Below are 25,929 nucleotides of genomic sequence, written 5' to 3'. Positions count from 1 at the left end.
AGGTCCAGGGGCAGTCTATCGAGATTGCTAAGTTATTTGGGGTATTTGGCCACTTGGAGGGCAGGAGGCTGGGCTGGATGGGCCCCCCTTTGCCCCGATCCAATAATAATAAATAATAAATACATTTTATTTATACCCCGCCCTCCCCAGCCAAGACCGGGCTCAGGGCGGCTAACAACCAATAATAAAACAAATTGATTGAAATACAGCTTTAAAAACAAGATTAAAATACAACATTAAAACATTAAAATACAGCCTCATCATAGGAGGAGAAAGGAAAAAAGAAAGGGGGGAGGGAATCAAGTTGATTCCAAGCCAAAGGCCAGGCGGAACAACTCTGTCTTACAGGCCCTGCGGAAAGAAATCAGATCCTGCAGGGCCCTGGTCTCATGAGGCAGAGCGTTCCACCAGGCCGGGGCCAGTGTTGAAAAGGCCCTGGCTCTGGTTGAAGCCAATCTAACCTCCTTAGGGCCCAGGACCACTAGGGTGTTGCTATTTATGGACCTTGAGGCTCTCCAAGGGGCAGACCGGGAGAGGCGGTCCCATAGGTACGAGGGTCCTAGGACTGGAAGGGCTTTAAAGGTCAAAAGCAGCACCTTGAACCTGACCCTGTACTCCACCGGGAGCCAGTGCAGCTGGAAAAGCACTGGGTGAATATGCTCCCATGGCAGAGACCCCCTGAGGAGCCTCGCTGCACCTGCTGGAGTTTCTGGGACAGCTTCAAGGGCAGCCCCACATAGAGCGAATTACAGTAGTCAAGCCTGGAGGTGACCGTCGCATGGATCACTGTGGCCAGGTCGGGGCGGGAAAGGGAAGGGACCAACTGCTTGAGGCAGCGAAGGTGGAAAAATGTCGCCTTGGCTGTTGCTGTAACTTGCGCCTCCATTGTCCAGGGGGAACAACTCTTCCCCCGCCATCCTTTTCCCCCCAAGCCCCATTGATTGACACCACAAAAGAAGGAGGAGGACACTTTTCTCAGTTGCTTTATTTTCTCTCTCCCACCCCAACGAATCGTTCACAATGTTGACCGCTTCGTCATCCATCCTCTTCCTCCTCTTCCTATATCCTTTCTCTGGCAACTGACCGGTCGCTGTGCTTCCTTCCATATTGCACTGAAAATCTGATCAAGTAAAAGGCTGGATGGGAGAAGGGGGATGCGAGTGACCAAAGAGTTCCCCGTGGGCAGACCATGGCTGTGGGGCCAGAGCCACCCAAGGGAAGGAAAAACGGGGGGCAGTTTCCTCTCGCTTGCGCCCAGGGTGCATTGCTGTGGGTTCAGATGCATGGCATTGTGGGGAATCAGTGTTGCTACAGGTGTACCTGGGACTGACCTGGAAGGGGGGGGAGCACAGCCAGTCTGTAGAGAGGGGCAAACAGAACCACAGAGTTGGACGGGACCCCAAGGGTCATCTAGCCGAACCCTCTGCAATGCAGGAATCTTTCGCCCAACATGGGGCTCAAACCCCTGGCCCCGAGATTAAGAGTCTCATGCTCTACCGACTGAGCTGGAGATCAGGTTGTGGGCTGGTGCGGAAAGGGAGAAAGCGATTTCTCCAAAAGTGCTAGCCGTGGCCCCCGACCTGCAGAGACGACGCGAGACCCTTGCAAGGCAGCCCCCTCTTGCACCAGATGGCCTTGGCATCCAGGCAGTGGTCAAAGGCCCCTCGCTGAGAGAGGTGATTGTGCAAGTTCAGCCTCGGTGGGCAACGCAAGTCCTCGGGGGCAGAAGCCCAAATACCCCCATGGGGCCCTCTTCCTCCTCCACGTCCTCCTATCAATGTCACCAAGGAGAGGCGCTGGTGTTCAAGGGGGCAGCAGCACCCCAGTCCTAAAGTGCAAGAGTAAGCAAGAAGAAGGCAGCACTGCAGCCCCCCTGCAAGTCACTGCAGCTCCACTGCCTCTTCCTGGATCTGGGCCCCTGGGGACACATCTTGTGCAAATCCAGCGTGCAGCGTCCTTCCTGTGGCCCTGTTTCCAGGCTTCTTCATGGCCGCTTCAACTGGGGCCGAGCGATCCGTCTCTGCAGCCGCAGTACACAGGGAGAGAAGGAGAAAGCAGAAGAGTGAGGCAGGGTCAGTGCAAACGACAAGCACTTTCTGGGAACAGCCGTGCTCTGGATCAGAGCTAAGTCCACCTGCAGCAGCATCCAGATTCCAGCCAGATGCCCAGAAGAAAAGCCCTGAGCAGCTGCCATCCAACGGTAGACTGCTTCTGACCCTGGAGGCCACATTTCACTACCCAAAGTAGTGACAGATATTTGCAATGCCAGGAATTTGGCTAACCCACCTGTGCCTCTAAGCCAGCGGCCTCCACCACCTCTTGTGGCAGGGAGTTCCATACACTGATTTTGCCACCACTGTGAAGGCAGACTTCCTGTCTTCTATTCTGAACCTCCCGCCTTTTCGGTTTGTGGAATGACCCTATATCACAAGATGCATACCTCTCGCACCCCATTTCCCCACGCCACCCAGAAACCTATCCTGTGCCCACCGGAACCCCCTGCCTGTTGCTTCTCCCCCTAATCTGAAAGGCACACAATCTTGTTCTGTGTCCTTGCTTGGAACAGGCCTTGCAGCCCCCAGATTGTTCTGGCTGTGCTTTCTTGCACCCCGCCCCAAGCACCCTCTTTCCTTGTACCGGCAGGGACGTGTCCACTTTGTCCAGGCGGGGCTGGAAGGAGCCCTGGTCTGCGGTGGAGCTGTCTTGCTCGCTGCTCATGCTGCTGTAAGGGTCTTCTGTGCAAAGGGCGAAGGAGGGGGAGGGAGCATGTCAGTCATTTTTAAAGATTTGGTGCCCTCTTTCAAAAGGGCTTCCTCTTGCCCCTGTCCAGCCTCTCCACTTGCCCACCCAGACGTCTTCCAAGAAGGGAGGGATCCACAGAGCCAGCTAGAACCTGCTTTATTTTTACAAATTGCATTTTCAAAGCTCTGGCAAGCAAAGTGGTCTTCCCTGGTGTGATAATGCAGCCCGTAATCAGGGCTGACGCTCATCCTCCCCCTCAGGTGCCTAGCGCTCCCTCCCCAGAGCACAGAGTACATGAGAACCCCCACATCTCATTTATTTATTTCTATTTCCTTCTCCTGGATCAGGGCAGGGTGGGGTGGCAGGGCATGGAAAGCCCTTCCGCCTGATTGCCGTTTGGGGACGTGGCTGTGTTTGACCTCCCCTCTTGCTCTCCCCTCCCCTTTCTTATTTCTGCATGTGGGGTGGAATGTTTCTGTGCAACTTGAACGCCTCCTGCAACCCCAGACCACCTGTAATCCAATTAACATTGTGCTTCCTTCCAGGGCAAGGCAAGGCGCATCATCCTCTGGGATGGAGTCTGGCAGCTGCCATGGAAACCCGGGCTTAACACCACCACCACCACCACCAAGACCTCCCCTTCCCGACCTAGGCCTTCTGCCACATACCACCTGCTGCAGCACTGCTGCTTTCCATTGCTGGGGCACTCGGATCGGGGCCTTCAGGACGGGCCACCCACTCGGGCTCATTTTCGTACCACCTCTCTTCATCGGGAGGCAAATGCGTCAGCCTGGAAGTGGGAGACCAACAGAGGCCATCAGGGCAAAGATCTGTCCTTCAGCCCATTTCAAGGACAGCTTCCAGAGTCAGCACCAGTTAAAACAGCAGAGACTGACCGGGACGCAGAGCAGACTGAGCTGACAAGACTTTGAGTGCCCAGCCCTCCTCCTACCTGTGTCCTTTCTCCCTCGGGCAACAGCGCCTCCAGCAGAGAAGCACGGCCAAGACCAGGATGATCAGCAGCAGCACCGCCAGGCCCAGGGCCACCCCCACGGCCACCCCCACCTTGCTGATGCCCTGCTCACAGCGCCGGCCCACGAACCAGTAGGAGCCCGACTGCTCACAGCTGTGGGAGGAAAGGCAGCGTCAAAAACCGGCAGGGAGGCAGGTAATGGGGCCCAGGATGCCTGGGTTCTTTACGGGGTGGGGAGCAGGGGGTGTTTCTGATGCTGCAATCCGGGGGGGGGGCTGAGTGGCATCCAGGGCCCTAATCCAAGACAGGAGCGGTGGTGACGGGTGCCCACGGGGAATTGCAGCAAAAGACAACATGCACATGAATGACACTGTTTTCTTAAAAATGACATTTAAATGGTTCCTACTAGCACAGCTGGTAGGAAGATCCTACGGGCATGATTTCGCCCCCCTGTGCCACACGCCCAAATCCTTTGCCACCACCCACTTCACCCCCTGGCATGCTACTCACTAGCAACTGGGACCCTCAGGGGTGACATAGCAGTTTCCGTTCACACAGCTGAAGGGGTCGGGGTGCCAAACGCTGCAGTTAGAGACACACTGGAGGCTGCCACTGATGTTTCGTGCCACGTAAAATTGCTGGATGTTTTTTGCCACCACGGAGGTGTTCTTGCATTCAGTTGACAGATCTGGAAAGGGAAAGGAAGGACTCATTGGGCGCCCTGAATACCTCCCTTCTTGTTCCTTATCCTACTTTCTTCCCCACCAACTATGATGGCGACTGATGGCCCTAGGATTAGCCTCTGTGCATCCCATATGTGACTGCACATGCAGACTCCTGGCAACATCTGTACCATCCAGCGGTGCCACAAGGTGTACGGGGGTTCATAGCATTTGTTTGCATGTGGTGGCCATGTTTTCTTCCTCATACGGCTCCACCGCCTCCATCCAGACAGCCCACTGCAACTCTTCAACATCAGGAGTGTGTTAAGCACACAGTGACCCCCTCTCACACCCCAGTCCTCACCTTCAGGGCTCAGGGGCACTGGAGTCACACGAGATGCTCCTTCAATAAACAAAAGCGAATCTGAAGGAGAGGGGGAAAGTAATGGTGAGGCTTATGTAAGGGAGGAATCATGGGAGGGGGAGCATCTAAGGGGAGGGACCTCTTCCCCCACCCACCAGCCATGTCTCCCTGCCACCAGAGTTGAAGGAAACACACTTCCTCTGCCATCCCTCCTATGTCCAACCAGCAACCTGACGCTCATCTCTGTGTGAGCAAGGGTGAAGCAGTTGGGGCGGTTGATGTTACAGGGGCAGCTGCTGGTAACAGAGAGATGGGTCCGAACCCTCACCCCACAGCATGGATGGATAACACCAGGTTGCCTCTGATCAGGCATGAATAAATTGATCTGTTCCATATGGCAGTGAAATGGGAAGACTAGGGAGACATTGACTGGCTCCCTTTTGGGAAAGGTTCCTCTGTTCCTCACCATACAGGACAAACCCAGTAGGTGGCCTCAGATACGGCGTAGATGAAGTACATTCTATTCTCGATGCCTGTTTTTCTCTGGGTGATTTCAAAGGGGTAGCTCTGTCCCTAGTAAAACAGCGTACGGTAATTGTTTGGTTCAGGAGATTGGGGGTGGGCTTGGACTCAGTGGAGCTGCTCAGGTTCTGCAGAGAGCTGGTACACCGGCCATCTCACAGCCTGTTTTTGGGTTACCGTGTTGGGAGCCCCATCTGATACATGTTGACTCAGAGGTACATGCACTTGTGATGCTGGTGCAATTTATTCCCAACTAAGGAAGGACAGAATCACAACCCTTGGATGACTTCTGCTTCCTCATGACAACCGATCTGAAGACATTTAATAAGAAGCCTTCCCTCCTACTCCATTAGATGGATGGGAATGTAGCGTAAAAGTTTGCAACATTCATGCCATCTTTTGGCTCCTTCAGCTGCCAGCCAGACCTTCCCACAAGAAGTGGCAGGTGCCTCCTCACCGTTGCCATTGGAAGTGCAATTTTTTTTCAGGGTCTGTTTGAGGTCCTTCACGGATTCATTGTAGGAAGCATTGAAGTCTGAGAAGTGAAGCTGGAGGAGCACCTCATGGTCCACAATAACACTGCCGTTGCTGAGAAGAGGCAGCAGGAAGGAAGAGAGAGAAATCACTTAGCCACAACCCCAAAGGTGCCCCCAGCCAGCCTGATGTGAGGTGAATGATGCTAGTGGGGGCTGTCGCTTAAAGGGGCGTGGCCACTCACAGCAGGAGGCCCAGGAAATTGCGTGGCCCCAAGCAGCACCCTCCCTCCCATACTTGGCCCCCAGCTGTATCACTTCTGCAACTCACCTCAGCCAAAACACCTTTACACCCATGTACCCAGGAATGTCCGCATAGAAGATGTTCATCTGCAAGGAGAGAGAGATCTCATCTCAGCTGCATAGACAGCAACAGTCGGAAGCACCAATCAATAGCAGGGTCTGCACAGAGGCAGCAGAGCAGCTGCTGTCTGCAAGCATCACCAGCCCTCTGTGTCTACTCAGACAAAGCGTGGCTTTGAGGTGTGTGTGAGCAGTCCTAGAATCATAGAATTGTGGAGTTGGAAGGGACCTGAAGGTCATTTGGTCCAATCTCTGTCATAGACGCATTTCCACAGCAGCAGAAACAAGAAGAAATTCTGTGTAGGGTATGAACCATCAGATCTAAGCTATATATTGCATATACTCATCTGATAGCTACATTTCCACATCTGGATATTTAGGTGTTCCAAAGGAAGGAAATCTGACTGTTTCCAGATGTGCTAAGCGGACAAATCTCTGTTAATGAAGTTTACCACAAAGGAATGGCACGTTAACGGGACCCAGACTCAAAAGTAACAATAGGTCTGCCTGAAAGTGATCATTTTCCTGAGTGGGCATCCTCTATGCACTCCCAACCACCCCTCACCTGTTCCACAAAGATCTTCACGAATGAATTGAAGGCAGACGAGTTGTAAATCGCCATCTCTGGGCTGAACTCCCAATTCTTCACTGTTACAGAGACATTGATTGTGGCCACAACAGTCACTGTGATCAGAAAGCACAGGAGTCATTAAACACGAAGGTACAGCCACAATTTCAGATGTGAGGATAAGCACTTCAGGTGTCCATTGAGTCACAAGAGAATTGCAGTGATCATGGAAACAACCCCCCACCCCCACCCCTCACAAGCTAGAGTCTCTCGCCCTAACTGTTCCCCTATGAAAAATTTCACTGCATGATACTGAGTCGTCCAACAACACAAAACAAAGTCTAGAGCCTCAGAGCTATAGATACTGCCCACTCTTTTCAAAGGGAAAACTTGTGAGCAGGAAGTTTTGTACTAATAATGCTCAGACTTACCCACTTGGACTTCATTCTCTGCCTCTTCGCAACGTCGCCCAGTATAGGGAGATGGGCAGTGACAACGACCCCCGACAAGCACTCCTCCATTAAGGCACTTAAGAGGGACAGCTGTGGTGGAAGGAGCTGAGCAAGAGGAAGAGAACAGAACATTAACAATATTCAAGTACAAGTTTACAAAGGAGCCCTCATATATGACGATGATGTTGATGATCCAACCATTTATATGCTGTATCGCTTAATGGTATTATTTCTAAGAAGTGTCCAGTGAGGGTTCAAGAGCGATACAAATGATCAATTAGATTTCATCAGAAAATCAAAAAGTGTTGCTTAAACTGCTTGCTGAAAACAACAAAGCCTTCACTGGTGCCTGAAGTTCACTAAAGAAGAGGTGTCAGCCAAGATGGAGTTCCACAAAATTGGGCCACAATTCTGAACACGCAGCTCCTGGGGGAGGGGTGAGCTGTGTGCCTGAGTCATGGGGGACCACTTAGAGCCACTCCTACAAAGACGGGAGTGATCTAACAACGCATCAAGCAGTATTGAAGAAATCCTGGACTCGCGTTAAGGCACCGAAACGTATGCACAGCACATGTAAGCTGTTAAGCCCTGGAATACTGTGCTGGGAGAGAAACATCATTTCCATATGGATATATAGATACCTACCAGAGGAGCTTGTAATCTGTGAATGAGTCGATGTGTGTCCACGAGTAGTGGTGGAAGGGGAAGATGTCTTTGTGGTGGTTATTTTCGTACTAGTATAAGCAGAAGGTGTTGTAGTTGCATTAGCAGAAGGTGTTGAAGTGGCATAAGTAGATGGTGTTGTTTTCAAATTTGTAGAAATGGATGTTTCACTTGTTGTGCTTGCAATCTCCCTAGAACGGATAGGAAACAAATTGTATTGGACTATTTTAGAAAAATGCATATCACTATTCACCACTGATAGTGCTTATGGGACCCGCCTAGGGGAAAGAGTTGACCCCATGTCTCCACTCCCTCCTTCACCCCCTGGCATGCTACTCACTGGCATTTGGGCCCCTCAGAGGTGATGTGGCACTTTCCACTCGCACAGTGGAATGGGTGGGGGTTCCAAGCACTGCAATTAGAGACACAATGAAGTGTGTTGTTGATGACCCGCGCCACGTAATATGGCTGGAGGTTGTGCGCCACCACTGAGGCATTCTTACATTCATCTGACAGATCTGGGAATGGAAAAGGAGAGAGTAGGGTCAGCAAAGGAAAAATGCAAATGTCTCACAACACCACATGCATGGGACTAGGAGAACAAAAGAGGAGCTTGGCTGCTGGGTCATATATATATATATATATATATATATATATATATATATATATATCCCACACACTAATCCCCTCCCACACGCCAGTCCTCACCTTTAGGACTCAGGGGCACTGCGGTCACACGAGATGCTCCTTCGGTAAAGCAGAGCTTATCTAAAGGAGAGGGAGAAAGCAAAGGTGAGGCTTCTGAAAGGAAGAAATCATGGGGGGGGCATCCATGGGGAGGGACCTCTTCTTCTACTCCCGTCCCCACTTGTCATGACTCCCTGCCACCAAGGTTGAAGGAAGCACACCTCTTCTGAGAGGAAGCAACCTGATAACCATATCTAGGTGGGCATGGGGAAATCAACTGGGGTTGGCTGATGTTTCAGCACAGCTGCTGGGGTATCAGAGAAGGGTTTGCACCCCCACTTCTCAGCATGGATAGATAACACTAGGTGGCCTCAGATACAGCCTAACTGGGGTTCATTCTATTCTTGATTCCTGTTTTTCTCTGGAGTGAAATCGGCACTGGGAAGACCTTGATTTCATACCATTTTGGACAATAAGCTTTCGTACTGTTTCGTCTTGCTCAGTTTCAAAGGGATGCCTCTGTTCCTAGTAAAACAACGTAATTGTTTTGAACCAGGGGAGTCGGGGTGACTTGGACTCAGTGGAGCTGCTCAGGTTCTGCAGAGAGATGGATCACTGGCCGCCTCACAGCCTCCCTTTGGGCTCCCAGTGTGATTGACAACCCCAGGCTTAACTCCTGACTACCACCTTGGGATCCCCATCCTATGCATGTTGACTCAGGAGTACATGCACTTGTGATGCTGGCGCAATTTACTCCCAAATAAGGAGGGACAGGATCACAACCCTTGGATGACTTCTGCTTCCTCATGCCAGCCAGACCTTTCCACGAGAAGTGTCAGTTGCCTCCTCACCTTTGTCATTGGAAGTGCAATTCTTTTGCAAGGTCCGTGTGAGGTTCTTCATGGAAGCGTTGTAAGAAGCATTGAAGTCTGAGAAGTGAAGCTGCAAGAGCACCTCGTGGTCCACAATAACACTACCATTGCTGAGAAGAGGCAGGAGGAAGGAAGAGGGAGAAATCACTTAGCCACAACCCCAAAGGTGCCCTCAGCCAGCCTGATGTGAGTCAGTGATCCAGTGTGGTGTAGAGCCAGTGTGGTGTAGTGGTTAAGAGTGGTAGATTCATAATCTGGTGAACCAGGTTCGATTCCCTGTTCCTCCACCTGCAGCTGCTGGGTGACCTTGGGCCAGTCACACCTCTCTGAAGTCTCTCAGCCCCACAGAGTGTTTGTTGTGGGGGAGGAAGGGAAAGGAGAATGTGAGCCGATTTTAGACTCCTTCGGGTAGTGATAAAGCGGGATATCAAATCCAAACTCCAATGATAGTAGTGGGGGCTGTCGCTTAAAGGGGCGTGGCCACTCACAGCAGGAGGCCCAGGAGATTGCGTGGCCCCAAGCAGCACCCTCCCTCCCATACTTGGTCCCCAGCTGTATCTCTTCTGTGACTCACCTCAGCCGAATCACCTTTACACCCGTGTACCCAGGAATGTCCGCATAGAAGATGTTCATCTGCAAAGAGAGAGAGAGGTCTCATCTCAGCTGCATAGACAGCAACAGTCGGAAGCACCAACCAACAGCAGGGTCTGCACAGAGGCAGCAGAGCAGCTGCTGTCTGCAAGCATCACTGCCACCCCCATATCAGACAGGGTCTGTCTTTGAGGGGTAGGTCAGCAGTCCTAGAATCATAGAACTGTAGAGTTGGAAGGGACCTGAGGGTTATTGGGTCCAATCCCTGCAATGCAGGAATTTCCACGGCAGAAGAAGCAACAAAATACTCTACATGTAAACTAGTTTGTTGATCTGAGAAATACTAAACCCCCCATCCCAGCACATTCTGGGTCCCTCCTGTCTGCTGAGTAGGACCTCTCTATCCTGCTGTGCTCCTTGAACTCCTCCACCCTTACAACACACCTTTGGGGTATCTCCTGTGCTGGGCATGGCTAGTCAGTGGCCCTCCCCCAGCTGTTCTTGGACTCCAGTTCCCAGCAGGCAGACTGGCCAAAGGGATGGGATGATTATAAAGGCTGGAAGATGACCTTTGACACTTTAACATTGGTCTTTCAAAAGTGACAACTAGGAAGACGGTTCCTGATGTGTGTATTAGGGTTTGAACCATCAGCTCTGAGCTACATATTACAGAAACAGCTTTCTATACTCATCTGATGGCTACATTTCTGAAGCTGGATATCCAGGTATTTCAAATGAGGGAAACCTGACTGTGTTTCCAGACTTGCTGTGAACGAACTTCACCACTGAGGAATGGAGTATGAATGGGGCCTGGACTCAGAAGTCGCCATAGGGTTCGGGTTTGGGTGTGAGAATTTTGCGGGGTGTCATCTCTCTGTGCACAACCAAACACCCCTCACCTGTTCCTCAAAGATCTTCACGAATGTCTGGAAGTCAGAAGAGCTGGAATTCGCCATCTCTGGGCTGAACTTCCAATTCTTCACTGTTACAGAGACATTGATTGTGGCCACAACAGTCACTGTGATCAGAAAGCACAGGAGTCATTATTAAACATGAAGCTACAGTTTCAGATGTAAGAAAAAGCACTTCAGGTTTTCATTGAGTCACAAGAGAATTGCAGTGATCATGGAAACAACATGAATCACCTATGGATCCACACCAAAGTGTGCAGAGAAAGGGCGCTGGTGCAGGGTGTGAAATACATGGTTGTCAGGGGTTCAGGAGCAGAGGCGAGGGCAAGGGAGGAAACAGAGAGCGAGGGGGAGGAGGCAGAAGAAAAGATGAGTGATGACGACGACCCGAGATCTCCGAGCCTTTCCAGTGAATCAGAAGATTCACAAAAAGGAGCACCAGTGGCCAGGGCAAGGGGGGAGACTAGGGGGACACCCCAGGAAGAAAGAGCCAGAGGGGACTCAGAGGGGAGCAGTTGGAGATCGGGACCAACGTCACCGCCAGAGAGTAGGAAAGAGGGAGCAAGCGCTGGCAGCTCGCAACAGGAGGGAGGGCACGAGTCAGGAGTGGCCACACCTTCATCGGGGAGCGAAGTGACGGTTAGACGGAAAGTGGAAGGTTGGGCGCGCGCGCCAAGTTCAAATGCACAGGAAGGTGGCGCAGTAGGCAGCCCGGAAAGGGAGCCAGGTCCTAAAGCCCGGCGCAAGGAGACAGAAGGGTCCGGGGGGTCAGCGTCAGAAGAATCCCGGAAGGAAGAGACCCAGGGGGGCAGAGGGACCCAGAGGAGAACTGTCAGGCGGAAAAGGTGGAGCAGGGCTAGGATATTAAGTTGGTGCGCAAGGGGCGGAGACTCAGACGGAGCTTCGCCGATCTAAGCATAAGACGTAGGGTTGCACGCAGCAGCTCGAGAATGGAGACTGTAACTCAATAAAGACTTTTATTTAACGACCGCTGGCTAGCGTGATCCTCTGTGAGCTCAGATCTGGAAGTAACCCTGACAGTAAGCTCCGTCTCTCCCTAAATTGTGGGCATCCACGGCCTCGCGGAGAGGAGAGAAAGCGGGTGCCTACAAGAGAGCTCACGAACGGCAGACAATATGACGGCCAAACAGCAAATAACGGAACTCAGAGAAGCAGTTTCACGACTGACTGCCGAGGCGCTGGCGTCCAGGAAGAGAGAGGAGGAAGCAGCTGCCGCCTACAGGGATCTCCAGGTCAGGTTGGACGTGCTTACGAAGCAAGGGCAACAGACACCCAAATCAGAGGGGATTGGGTTGGGGAGACGCACAGGCGGTCTAGTCTCGCACTTCGATGGGAATTTGCAACAGTACCCCAACTTTAGAGCAGACGTAATGTGTGCACTGCAACTACTGCACAAAGACTTTAGAGATGAACAAGAGAAAGTGGGGTTCATCATGTCCCATTTGCATGGAGACGCAAAAGCATGGCTGCGCAATTTGTGGAGGGATAAGGATCCTGCGCTCCAAAATGCGGACGCCTTTATTAAAGCGATGGATGGCTGTTTTTTATCAAGCATTGACGTGGATCTTGCCCGAAAGGAGGTGCATGGACTAAGGCAAGGGAGGGCCAGCGTAAGGCAGTATCATGCCCGCTTTTTCGCTTTGGTCAGTGCCCTGGAATGGGACAGAGATTCGGCTCCTGTCAGAGACCTTTTTTGGGAGGGCTTGCACAACTCGGTTAAAGATGAGATTGCGAGGGGGGAGAGACCCCGGACCACGCAGGAGATCGTTCAGAGGGCGCTGGCGGTGGGGGTGCGGCTGGAAGAACGTCCGTGGAGCAGGGACGAAGGGCGCAGCGGGCGCGAACCAGCCAGGGGCTCCTCCTTCCTTCCCAGAGAAGCAGCGTGTGCGCAATCCACGCCTCCGCCAGGAGGAGGAGGGGAACCTATGGAGGTTGGAGGTGCAAGGGCTCAGTCAGCAGCCAGAGCCCTAGCACCGGCAGCAGTGAAAGCGAAGCCTCCTAGAGGGAACAGGAAGTGTTATATCTGCGAGGATCCAGGGCATATGGCGAAAGAGTGTCCCCGGAGGCTCCACAAGCACACTGCAGCTTCGGCAATGGTGACTGCAGCAACGCAGCACGGAGAACCACAGCAGGGAAACGACGATGTCTGGCTGGAGGAAGAGGCACTGGGGCCCAGCCAGACGTGTCAGTGAAGCAGTCCCCAGAGATTTTACCGCCCATGGACCCCCTCCCGCCCAAGCCAGTAGTGAGGCTCACCGCATCGCTCCAGCTACCCAATGGAATCACCATGGACGTGCCAATCACCGTCGACTCGGGAAGCAATGCAGACTTCATAGGGCAGGACTTTGTCGACCGGCACGCTATACAGTTGCTGCCTGCCACGCTGCCCCTGCAGGTTGTCACGGTGGATGGCAGGGAGCTGTTAGGGGGGCAAGTGGTGAAGCAGACGCCACCTATGGTGCTGCGGCTTGGAAATCACAGGGAAATCATCAGCTTCAACGTCACTCAACTGTCGGACACGCCTATTGTATTGGGCATGAGTTGGCTGGACAAGCACAGCCCGACGCTGGCGTGGTACCAGAGGCAGCTGACCTTCGGCTCTTCCTTTTGTGCTGAACACTGCATCATGCCCCGGCAGGAAGGGGAGCAAGAGGAGTCACAGCTGCTGCTAGGCACGCTGCAAGCGATTCCCCACAAGTACGCAGAATTTTTGGAGGTTTTCTGCGAGAAGGAGGCAGACAAGCTACCCCCCCACAGACCATATGACTGCACAATTGACCTGCTGCCGGGGGCGGCGCTGCCCAAAGGGAAGCTGTATTCCATGTCTGAGGACGAACTGCAGGAACTCAAAGAGTTCATAGATCATAATTTGGAGCGCGGTTTCATCCGAGAGTCCAAGGCAGCGGGGGGCAGTCCTGTATTCTTTGTTAAGAAGCGGGACACGCCCCAAAAAAGGCTGGTCGTGGACTATTGCATCTTAAACAGTGTGACCAAGCCATTGGACTTCCCCATGCCCCGAATCGACGACCTCCTCGCAAAGGTACGGAAGGGCAGCGTGTTCACCAAGTTGGACCTGCGAGGGGCGTACAACCTCATTCGCATGCGGGAAGGAGATGAGTGGAAGACAGCCATGTTCACGCCCCTGGGTACCTACGAATATAGAGTTATGCCTTTTGGATTGCAAAATGGCTCCCACGTGTTTCAAGCGTTCATGCATCACGTGTTGGCGGGGCTCCTCTACAAGACGTGCGTCTGTTTCTTGGATGACATCCTGATCTTTTCGGAATCGCAGCAGGAGCATGACAGACACGTCAAGGAAGTGCTGAGCAGGCTACAGCAGCATAGGCTTTACGCCAAGCTGGAGAAGTGCCAGTTCGACGTGACGGAGGTGGATTTCCTGGGCTACAAGTTGTCTGACAAGGGGCTCGCCATGGACAGCGCCAAGGTTCGAGCGGTGTTGGATTGGAAAAGCCCACGCAACCGGAAGGAGGTCCAACGGTTTGTCGGCTTCGCGAACTTCTATCGCAAGTTCATCAAAGGCTTCGCTATGCAGACAGCGGCCATCACGGACACGCTCAGTTCCAAGAAAAAGAAGTTCATCTGGACAGCGCAGGCGGAGCAGTCCTTTCAGGCACTCAAGCGTCTTTTCGCGTCGGAGGAACAGCTGCTTCATGTCGACCCCAGCAGGCCGATGAGAGTTGAAACAGACGCCTCGGACAGGGCCGTCGGAGCAGTCCTGCTGCAGAAGGACCCGCAGGGGGTTTGGAGGCCCGGAGCGTTTTACTCCAGGAAGCTCAGCAAGTCCGAACAGAACTACACCATCTGGGACAGGGAGTTGCTGGCTATTCATGCAGCGTTCAAAGCATGGAGGCACTTCCTGATTGGAGCCAAGCACACGGTGCAGGTCTGCACGGACCACAAGAATCTGGAGCACTGGCGCACGGCACAGTTCCTGAACCAGAGGCAGATACGTTGGGCTGAGTTCTTTGCGAACTTCGACTTCCGGATAGAGTATGTCCCGGGGGACACCAACATCATGGCGGACGCGCTCTCCCGTAAGCCACAGTATCTGGAGGACGCCACGCCAGCGGCCGCCATGCACATCTTCGCACCAACAGTGTGGGCGTGCGCTGCGGCGACAGTGGACCTGGAGGCGGTGCGACGAGCGTTGCAGAATGACTCCTTCGCGCAAGCAAAGATGGCAGAGATGCAAAGGGGCACGGCAGCGACCGACGGGTTCCAGCTGAGAGATGGATTGCTCATCCGCAAAGGGGCCATCTACGTGCCGGGAGACGAACTTCGCGCCAAGGTACTGCATCAGCTGCACGACGCGCCCACTGCCGGGCACTTTGGCAAGGAGAAGACGGTGGAATTAGTCGCCAGGGATTTCTGGTGGCCCGGAATGAGAGGGGAGGTCGCGGACTATGTGGCGAGGTGCGACACCTGTCAGAGGGCCAAACCAGTACACAGACCGCCGGCCGGACTGTTGGAACCGCTGCAAACTCCGGTCGAGCCATGGGAGAGAGTCGCCCTGGACTTCGTCACGGATCTGCCCAGCTCGAGGGGCAAGACGGCAGTGCTGGTGGTGGTGGACTTGTTCTCCAAGATGGCACATTTCATCCCGTGTGCGAAGGTGGCCACGGCGGAACAAACCGCCAAACTGTTCATAGACCACGTGTTCAAGGTTCACGGTCTGCCACGGTCTATTCTGTCCGACCGCGGGCAGCAGTTCATCTCGAATTTCTGGCAGAAGCTGATGGGCTTCCTAAACGTCAAGATCAACCTGGCGTCGGCGAGACACCCGCAGACCAACGGGCAAGCGGAGCGGGTCAATGCCATCATGCAGCAGTACCTGAGATGCTATGCGAATCAACAGCCTGCGACGTGGGTGGATTACCTGCCGCTCGCCGAGTTCGCCTACAACAACACGAAGCACGTGTCCACGGGGGTCACGCCGTTCTTCGCCAACAACGGGAGGCACCCCAGAACCTTCCCGGGACTGGAAAGACTGGTGGAGGGGGAGCCGCAGACAGCAGATGCGTTCGCGTCGGAGTTGCAGGAGGTCCACGATCAGCTGCGGCGGCACCTGGAGCTGGCCAAACACGCATACAAGGTGCAGGCAGACAAACACAGAAGGGTTGGCGAAGAGATCCATGTGGGAGACTGGGTCTGGTTAGCAGCCCGCGCAGTGCCGGCCAGGTCGTTGGCCAAGAAGAAACTAGGGCATAAGCAACTGGGGCCCTACCAAGTCGAAGAGCAGGTCAACCCGGTGGCCTTCAGGCTGGCGCTTCCGGAGGGTTCCAGAATGCATCCGGTGTTCCACAGATCGGTGCTCACTCCCTACAAGGCACCGCACAGGTTTCAGGAACCCGGAACGGCGCCGAGTCCGCTCCGAGAGGGAACCAGGCAACGGGGAGTGGCACAGGAGGTGCGCCTCAACGAAGTCACGGAGATTTTGGACTCCAGATGGGGGGAAGAGGGGGTAGAATACCTTCTCGCTAAGGAGGGCACCCCGGCCAGTGCCAACAGCTGGGTGCCGGGCTACGCTTTAGATGAACCTCTGCTCAAGGAAGAGTTTCATGCCCTTTTCCCCCATAGGCCAATGCCAGCGGACTTTTTCGACGACTGGCTTTTCACGCCCACGCTTTCAGCCAGCACGTTCCGGGGGTTCGACTCGGATGAGGAACCGACACGAGACGCCCGTTCCCCGGAGGGGTCGCCCTCGGGATCTGCTTCAGAACCCTCGTATTGGTGGGATGATCGACCAGAGGAGCAGTGGCGCAGACAGTGGCTGGAGGGTCCAGGACGAGCAACGCCTCCAGAAGGAAGCGAGGGAGAGACGGACATGGACGTTTTCGGGGACGACCAGGGTCTCGAGCACGGCGGCACAGAGATGGAAGCAGAGGTGACCGTCGTCGACGAGAGCAGGGAGGAAGAACCGGAAGACTTCGGATGGAGGCCCGCCACGGGAAGCGAACTGTACCCGACATTCGTCCCCTTGACACTGCAGCACCCAGTTCCCGCACCGGAAGGAGGGGAGGGGGAAGAGGGGGCTTCGAGGGGGGGATGGATGTCAGGGGTTCAGGAGCAGAGGCGAGGGCAAGGGAGGAAACAGAGAGCGAGTGGGAGGAGGCAGAAAAAAGGATGAGTGATGACGACGACCCGAGATCTCCGAGCCTTTCCAGTGAATCAGAAGATTCACAAAAAGGAGCACCAGTGGCCAGGGCAAGGGGGGAGACTAGGGGGACACCCCAGGAAGAAAGAGCCAGAGGGGACTCAGAGGGGAGCAGTTGGAGATCGGGACCAACGTCACCGCCAGAGAGTAGGAAAGAGGGAGCAAGCGCTGGCAGCTCGCAACAGGAGGGAGGGCACGAGTCAGGAGTGGCCACACCTTCATCGGGGAGCGAAGTGACGGTTAGACGGAAAGTGGAAGGTTGGGCGCGCGCGCCAAGTTCAAATGCACAGGAAGGTGGCGCAGTAGGCAGCCCGGAAAGGGAGCCAGGTCCTAAAGCCCGGCGCAAGGAGACAGAAGGGTCCGGGGGGTCAGCGTCAGAAGAATCCCGGAAGGAAGAGACCCAGGGGGGCAGAGGGACCCAGAGGAGAACTGTCAGGCGGAAACTCCATCCGCTTCAGGTGGGAATTTCCACAAGGACTGTCATTTGACTACAGGGGAAAGAAGGTGAAGATAAAGACTATTCAAGACAAAGACAAATTTTTGGCAAGAAATCAGGAGGACCTGCAGAAGGGGACAGTGGACGTACTTGCAGAACAGAGGAGAGTACTAGACATTCTGAATCTCTCGTTTGGACAAAAACCATCACCATCAGAAGAAGAGCAACAACTTGGAGCTGTTGGAGGAGTTTTAGAAAAATAATAAGATGGCTCTGCAATTCCTTAGTTGGAATTGTAATGGACTTAATGGGCCTCTGAAGAGAAGACAAGTGTTCCATATTTTGAACAGAGAACAACTGGACTTGATATGTCTACAAGAAACTCACATAACTAGAGCCCATAGGAGACTACTTACAAATAAAAGACTAGGACAAGAATTCATTGCATCAGATAAAGTTAAGAAAAGAGGAGTTGTAATATACGTGAAAGAGAAATGGGCCCCAAAAATGATATTTAAAGATGAACAAGGGAGATATCTGGCAGTGGAGATACAAGTACAAGGAGAAAAATTTTTAGTTGTGGGAATCTATGCACCAAATGAAGGTAAATCTGACTTCTTTAAGAGACTTCATGAAACCCTGATGGACTATTTGGATTACAATATGATAATCATGGGAGACATGAATGGTGTGGTCTCCACTAACATGGACAAGGCACAAAGACTAACAGTTAGCAAGGAAGGGAGACTTCCTAAGACTTTTTTCGAAATGACGGAAAACATGGATTTGATAGATATATGGAGAACAAGGAACCCTCTGGAGAGAGAGGGAACCTTTTTCTCTCAAGCAATGATGACCTGGACCAGAATCGATCAAATTTGGATTACTAGTGGTATGGCTCCAAAGGTTAAGAAGGTGGAAATCTGCCCAAAAACTTGCTCCGACCATAATGCCGTGAGGATGGAGATGAAACTTACAACAACTGGTCAATTTAGATGGAGAATGAATGACACCCTCTTTCGAGATAAGGAGATCCTTATGAAGCCCAAAAAACCCTAAAAGACTACTTTGAAATAAATTTGAGGGCCGACGTGGAAAAAAGAGTGATCTGGGACGCAAGTAAAGCAGTGATGAGAGGCTTCTTGATTCAACAAAATTCAATAAAGAGAAAAAAACAAAATGAGAAAAAAGAAAAGATTTTGGAAAAGATAAAGGAAGGAGAGAAAAAATTAAGAACAAAACCAAAGTCCCAGGAGATTTTAAGAGAGATTAAGTTATATCAAACACAATATATGGAATTGATGAACCAAGAGATTGAATGGAAGATAAAACAAATGAAACAAAAGACATTTGAATCAGCAAATAAATGTGGCAAACTTCTGGCATGGCAATTGAAGAAAAGGCAGAAATTAAATACGGTTACAAGCCTAGAAGTGGATGGAAAGAATATATCCAAACCTAATGAAATTAGAAACTGTTTTCTGAGTTATTTTAAAAAGCTATATACCCAAGGCCCGCAAAATGAAGAAGATATAGACAAATTCCTTGATAAATATGGATTACAAAAAATCTCTCATCAAAGTAAGATGGATCTGAACCAGAGAATAACAGAACAAGAGATAGAGGCTGTCATTCAGAACATGCAACTGGGCAAATCTCCAGGACCAGATGGACTGACTTCTAGATATTACAAATCGTTGAAGGAATGGTTGACTCAACCACTAAAAGAAGTTTGCAATGAGATCCTTGAGGGAAAGAAGGCACCTGAATCGTGGAAAGAAGCATATATTTCACTCATACCAAAGACAGAGACTGAAAAGACTCAACTGAAGAACTACCGCCCAATATCACTACTTAATGTGGATTATAAAATTTTTGCAGATATTTTGGCAAAAAGATTTAAAAGAGTGTTGATGGAAAGGATTCATAAGAACCAAGCAGGCTTTCTCCCTAAAAGACACCTGGCAGACAATGTAAGGAATGTAATAGACATTTTGGAAAAGCTAGAGGTGAATATAAACACTAAAGCAGTACTGATTTTTGTGGACGCGGAGAAAGCCTTTGACAATATTTCTTGGAGCTTTATGATAAAGAACCTGCATGGGATGGGGGTAGGCCAAGGTTTTGAGAATGGTATGGCTGCAGTATATTCTGATCAAAAAGCTAAATTGATTGTAAACAACGTAGTAACTGAGGAACTTAAGATAGAAAAAGGAACACGACAGGGGTGCCCAATTTCCCCATTACTTTTTATTTCAGTTCTGGAGGTGTTGCTGAATATGATAAGGAATGACCAGCAGGTTAAAGGAGTGCAGGTCGGAGCTAAACATTACAAGTTAAGAGCGTTTGCAGATGACTTAGTATTGACTTTACAAGAGCCAATCACTAGTACGAAAAAGGTTTTAGAAATAATACAACAGTTTGGCCAGGTAGCTGGATTTAAGTTGAATAAACAAAAAACCAAAGTTTTAGGAAAAAACTTAACAGACATGGAAAAGGAGAAATTCCAAGAAGAGACAGGGCTGACAGTGGTTAAGAAGGTGAAATACCTAGGGGTTTATTTGACATCTAAAAATGTGAATTTGTATAAGGACAATTATGAAAAATGTTGGTCAGAAATCAAAAAAGATCTAGAAACATGGTCAAATTTGAAATTGTCAATGTTAGGCCGAATTGCGGTGATTAAAATGAATGTATTGCCTAGAATGCTATTTTTGTTCCAGACCTTGCAGATTCTTGACAAGATGGAATGTTTCAAGAGGTGGCAGAAAGATATTTCGAAATTTGTCTGGCAGGGCAAAAAGCCCAGAATTAAATTCAAAATATTGACAGATGCAAAAGAAAGAGGGGTTTTTGCCCTGCCGGACTTAAAATTGTACTATGAGGCAGCAGCTTTTTGCTGGCTGAAAGAATGGATGCTCCTCGAGAATACGGACATTTTGGATCTGGAGGGTTTTAACAATGCTTTTGGTTGGCATGCATATTTATGGTATGACAAAGTTAATAGTGCCTTTAAAAATCATATTGTTAGAAAAGCACTATATAATGTTTGGATAAGATATAAAGACCTGTTGGAAAACAAAACCCCTAGATGGGTGTCACCAGTGGAGGCTAAAGCAGTGAAGAAACTCAATATGGAGGTCGGATGGCCGAAGTATTGGGAAATTTTGGAACAGGATGGAGATAAGCTTAAACTACAAAGCCATGAGAAATTGAAACATAAAGTACAAAATTGGTTTCAATATCGTCAAATAATGGAGTTTTTTAAACAGGATAGAAAAATTGGCTTCCAGGTGGAAAAATCAAAACTAGAAACTGAGTTATTAGAACCCAATACTAAGATTTTATCTAGAATGTATAACTTGTTGCTGAAATGGAGTACACAGGATGAAACAGTCAAATCGGCTATGATCAAGTGGGCACAGGATGTTGGGCACAATATCATGTCAGCTGACTGGGAATGGTTATGGAACACTGGTATCAAATTCACGGCATGTAATGCCTTAAAGGAAAATATTATGAAAATGGTTTACAGGTGGTACATGACTCCAGTCAAGCTGGCAAAAATTTATCATTTGCCCGATAATAAATGTTGGAAATGTAGAGAGACTGAAGGCACCTTCTATCACCTCTGGTGGACGTGCCCGAAGATTAAGGCTTTCTGGGAAATGATCTATAATGAAATGAAAAAGGTACTTAAATGTACTTTTCCTAAAAAGCCAGAGGCCTTTCTCTTGGGCATTGTTGGCCAATTGGTGTTAAAAGGGGATAGAACTTTTTTTATGTATGCTACAACAGCAGCAAGAATACTCATCGCGAAGTATTGGAAGACACAAGATCTACCCACTCTGGAAGAATGGCAGATGAAAGTGATGGACTATATGACATTGGCTGAGATGACAGGCAGAATCCGTGACCAACGAAAGGAGACGGTGGAAGAAGAATGGAGAAAATTTAAAAGCTACCTTAAGGACTATTATAAACTTAATGAATGTTAAAGTGTTGTGGTTTTTAGAAATAAAGGGATACAGTGATATAAGGTCAGAATATAGAGAGGACTAAGATGACAGAGGTTGGAAGTAACAATTGGGAGTTGCTAAAAATTATGGACATCGGGATGCAGAAAGGGGGGGGAAGGGGAAGTCCAAGAAAAGAGGTTTATGAAAATATGTTATGAAACTATACGTGTATGTTTGTCTCTTTAAGTGTTTGTTTGTTATTTAAAAACTTTGTAAAACCAATAAAAATTCTATAAAAAAAAAAGAGAACTGTCAGGCGGAAAAGGTGGAGCAGGGCTAGGATATTAAGTTGGTGCGCAAGGGGCGGAGACTCAGACGGAGCTTCGCCGATCTAAGCATAAGACGTAGGGTTGCACGCAGCAGCTCGAGAATGGAGACTGTAACTCAATAAAGACTTTTATTTAACGACCGCTGGCTAGCGTGATCCTCTGTGAGCTCGGATCTGGAAGTAACCCTGACAATGGTAATGTGAAATACATGGTAATATCAGCTCAGTGGTGTCTACTCTTGCTGAAGGGAACTCTCCAGGTCCTGAGGCAGGTGACATTCTTGAGGTCAGAGGGGTCCCCCAATTTGGTTCCCTTCAGGTGTCGTTGGGCTGCAATTACAACTCCTCCCTGGCCACTGACCCCGCTCACTGAGGCAGATGGGAGGACAGCCATGTCTGGAGAGCACAATGCTAGGGAAGGCTGGCTTGGGCACTCGTACACGCAGGTCATCAAAGAAGCAAAATCACTCCCAACAATGTGAAATACAAAGTTTGAAGCCACAGGACCAAAAATGTTGCTCACCTAGAAAATTACTACACATACCTGGACATTCCTGAGCTTTTGTTTTCAAAAGAAGAGCCAGAGGGCAGGAGACTTGAACTAATAATGCTCAGACTTACCCACTTGGATTTCATTCTTTGCCTCTTCACAACTCTGCCCAGTATAGGGAGATGGGCAGTGACAAAAACCCTCAACAAGCACTCCACCATTAAGGCACTCGAGAGGGACAACTGTGGTGAAAGAAGCTGAGGAAGAGGAAGAGAACAGAACAGAATATTAACAATATTTAAGAACAAGCTGATAAAAGAGCCCTCATATCAGGATCCAACAATATATATGCTGTAAAGCGATGATTTCTAAGAAGTGTCCAGTGAGGGTTCAAGAGAAATGCAAATGATAGAATCAGTTAGATTTCATCAGAAAACCGAAAAGTGTTCCCTAAACTGCTTGCTGAAAACAACAAAGCCTCCTATGGGTGCCTGAAGTTCAGTCAAGAAGAAGTCTCAGCCAAGAGGGAGTTCCACAGAACTGGGCCACAATTTTGAACACACAGCTCATGGGGGGGTGAGCTTTGTGCCCGAGCCATGAGGGACCACTAAGAGCCACTCCCACAACAATGGGAGTGATCTAACAGGGATATAACGCATCAAACAGTATTGAAGATATCCGAGACTCAAGTTGTTAAAGGCCTTGTAAATTAATACAATAACTTTGTAGTTGGCCCAGTATGGGCAGCATATGTAAACTGTTAAACACTGGAATACTGTACTGTGAGATAAACATCATTTCCATATGAATACACAGATACCTACCAGATGAAGTTGTAAGCTGTGAATTAGTCGATGTGCGTCCATGAGTAGCGGTGGAAGGTGAAGATGCCTCAGTGGTGGATATTTTCATAGTAGTATAAGCAAAAGGCGTTAATGTAGTGGGCAACAGTGTTGGGGTCATTTCTGATATGCTAGTAGTAGAGTGTGTGGTTATGGACTCAGCGATGGATGCAGATGATAATGTTGTGTTGGAAGTGCTTTGAGCTACAATAGTGGTGAAAGTCTCTCCACTTGTTTCAAGGGATGTCGATGAATGAGATGTTCCAATAGTGGCAATTTGTGTGCTAGCAGATCCATGATAGGCTGTGGAAGTTGTAAGCAGTGGTGAGCTCCGTTCTGTTGTACGGGTAGTGTTGGTGCTAGCAGATAGGATGGCTGCAGTTGTCTCAGAAGGCTCAGAACTGGAAGTAAAAGGGGTGATGGATGAAGTAGATGTTGTGGTCTCACTAGTTGTGGTTGGAGTTTCTGAAGTCACATTAATGGAGGTGACGGACAATGTAGACTGAGAAGACAGCTGTTTTGTGGATGGTTGCTCAGTAGTGGAAAAACTAGTCATCACTGTGTACTCAGATGAGGTCCCTTCTGAGGTAGTCTGCTTCATGTGCTCAGTGGGTGTGTTTGCGCTTGAGGATAGGTTGGGTGCTGTTGTCTCAGAAAGCTCAGGACTGGAGGTGAAAGGGGTCTTGGAAGGAGTAGATGTTGTGGTCTCACTAGTTGTGGCTGGAGTTTCAGAGGTCACCTCACCAGAGGGGACTGACAATGTTATCTGAGAAGACACCCCTGTTATCGATGGTTGTTCAGTGATGGAAGAACTAGACATCACTGTGTACTCAGATGAGGTTCCTTGTGGTGTAGTTTGATTCACCTGCTCAGTGGGTGTGTTTGTGCCAGAAGGCCCAGAACTGGATGTAAAAGGAATAATGGATGGAGTAAGTGTTGTGGTCTCATGAGTTGTGGTTGGGGTTTCAGAAGTCACCTCAATGGAGGAGGCAGAGAACGTTATCTGAGAAGACATCTCTATTGTGGATGTTGGTTCATTGGTGTAAGAATTAGATATCACTGTGTACTCAGATGAGGTTCCTTGTGGTGTAGTCTGCTCCACATGCTCGGTCACCTCACTAGTGGGGACTGACAATGTAGACTGAGAAGACAGCGGTTTTGTGGATGGTTGCTCAATGGTGGAAGAACCAGACATCACTGTGTACTCAGATGAGGTCCCTTGTGGTGTAGTCTGCTTCAAGTGCTCAGTGGGTGTGTTTGTGCCTGAAGACAGGGTAGGTGCAGTTGTCTCAGAAGCCTCAGAACGAGAAGTAAAAGTTGTCGTGGATGGAGTTGGTGTTGTACTCTCACCTGTAGTGCTTGTAATTTCAGAGGTCAACTCACTGGAGGAGACAGACAATGTTGACTGAGACGACAGCTGCTTTGTGGATAGTTGCTCAGTGGTGGAAGAACTAGACATCACTGTGTACTCAGACGAGGTTCCTTGTGGTGTAGTCTGCTTCAAGTGCTCAGTGGGTGTGTTTGTGCCTGAAGACAGGGTAGGTGCAGTTGTCTCAGAAGCCTCAGAACGAGAAGTAAAAGTTGTCGTGGATGGAGTTGGTGTTGTACTCTCACTAGTAGTGCTTGTAATTTCAGAGGTCCACTCACTGGAGGAGACAGACAATGTTGACTGAGACGACAGCTGCTTTGTGGATCGTTGCTCAGTGGTGGAAGAACTAGACATCACTGTGTACTCAGACGAGGTTCCTTGGGGTGTAGTCTGCTCCACATGCTCAGCGGGTGTGTTTGTGCTTGAAGACAGGGTAGGTGCCGTTGTCTCAGAAGCCTCAGAACGAGAAGTAAAAGTTGTCATGGATGGAGTAGGTGTTGTACTCTCACTTGTAGTGCTTGTAATTTCAGAGGTCAACTCACTGGAGGAGACAGACAATGTTGACTGAGACGACAGCTGCTTTGTGGATGGTTGCTCAGTGGTGGAAGAACTAGAAATCACTGTGTACTCAGATGAGGTTCCTTGGGGTGTAGTCTGCTTCAAGTGCTCAGTGGGTGTGATTGTGCTTGAAGACATGGTAGGTGCCGTTGTCTCAGAAGCCTCAGAACGAGAAGTAAAGGTTGTCATGGATGGAGTAGGTGTTGTACTCTCACTAGTAGTGCTAGTAGTTTCAGAGGTGAACTCACTGGAGGAGACAGAAAATGTTGACTGAGAAGAAAGCTGTTTTGTGGATGGTTGCTCAGTGGTGGAAGAACTAGACATCACTGTGTACTCAGATGAGGTTCCTTGGGGTGTAGTCTGCTTCAAGTGCTCAGTGGGTGTGTTTGTGCTTGAAGACAGGGTAGGTGCCGTTGTCTCAGAAGCCTCAGAACGAGAAGTAAAAGTTGTCATGGATGGAGTAGGTGTTGTACTCTCACTAGTAGTGCTAGTAGTTTCAGAGGTGAACTCACTGGAGGAGACAGAAAATGTTGACTGAGACGACAGCTGTTTTGTGGATGGTTGCTCAGTGGTGGAAGAACTAGACATCACTGTGTACTCAGATGAGGTTCCTTGGGGTGTAGTCTGCTTCAAGTGCTCAGTGGGTGTGTTTGTGCTTGAAGACAGGGTAGGTGCCGTTGCCTCAGAAGCCTCAGAACGAGAAGTAAAAGTTGTCATGGATGGAGTTGGTGTTGTACTTTCACTTGTAGTGCTAGTAGTTTCAGAGGTCAACTCACTGGAGGAGACAGACAATGTTGACTGAGACGACAGCTGCTTTGTGGATGGTTGCTCAGTGGTGGAAGAACTAGACATCACTGTGTACTCAGATGAGGTTCCTTGGGGTGTAGTCTGCTCCACATGCTCAGTGG

At 50.1% G+C, this 25,929-nt stretch overlaps 1 protein-coding gene across 1 annotated transcript; it reads right to left on the bottom strand.

Annotated features, from left to right (window-relative positions):
- Positions 1 to 965: 965 nt before the first annotated feature.
- On the bottom strand, positions 966 to 24,612 carry LOC309517951 (uncharacterized protein). The gene is made up of 18 exons (XM_082197641.1): positions 24,478 to 24,612; positions 22,384 to 22,509; positions 10,832 to 10,950; positions 9,916 to 9,974; positions 9,321 to 9,451; positions 8,491 to 8,550; positions 8,123 to 8,300; positions 7,765 to 7,973; positions 7,099 to 7,224; positions 6,665 to 6,783; positions 6,068 to 6,126; positions 5,721 to 5,851; positions 4,742 to 4,801; positions 4,226 to 4,403; positions 3,695 to 3,868; positions 3,411 to 3,532; positions 2,638 to 2,735; positions 966 to 2,020 (listed from the first exon to the last, which is right to left on the bottom strand). Exons 1-18 carry the CDS (start codon positions 24,551 to 24,553, stop codon positions 1,985 to 1,987), a joined length of 2,061 nt encoding a protein of 686 aa, XP_082053767.1. The 5' UTR covers positions 24,554 to 24,612; the 3' UTR covers positions 966 to 1,984.
- Positions 24,613 to 25,929: the final 1,317 nt, after the last annotated feature.

The sequence above is a fragment of the Podarcis vaucheri genome (assembly GCF_965113315.1).
Source record: "Podarcis vaucheri genome assembly, chromosome: 13".
NCBI lineage: Eukaryota > Metazoa > Chordata > Lepidosauria > Squamata > Lacertidae > Podarcis > Podarcis vaucheri.
Note: the sequence above shows the minus strand (reverse complement) of the source record. Positions and strands in the feature narration are given on the sequence as shown.

What these genes read in the sequence shown, in the direction of transcription:
- LOC309517951 (XM_082197641.1), bottom strand. Translation starts at nt 24,553, where the DNA reads ATGTCTAGTTCTTCCACCACTGAGCAACTATCCACAAAGCAGCTGTCG. An exon ending in AAAGAATGAAATCCAAGTGG is followed by an intron (nt 10,951 to 22,383) that starts GTAAGTCTGAGC and finishes TTCTGATCACAG; the next exon opens with TGACTGTTGTGGCCACAATC. An exon ending in TTGCACTTCCAATGACAAAG is followed by an intron (nt 8,551 to 9,320) that starts GTGAGGAGGCAA and finishes CCTCTCCTTTAG; the next exon opens with ATAAGCTCTGCTTTACCGAA.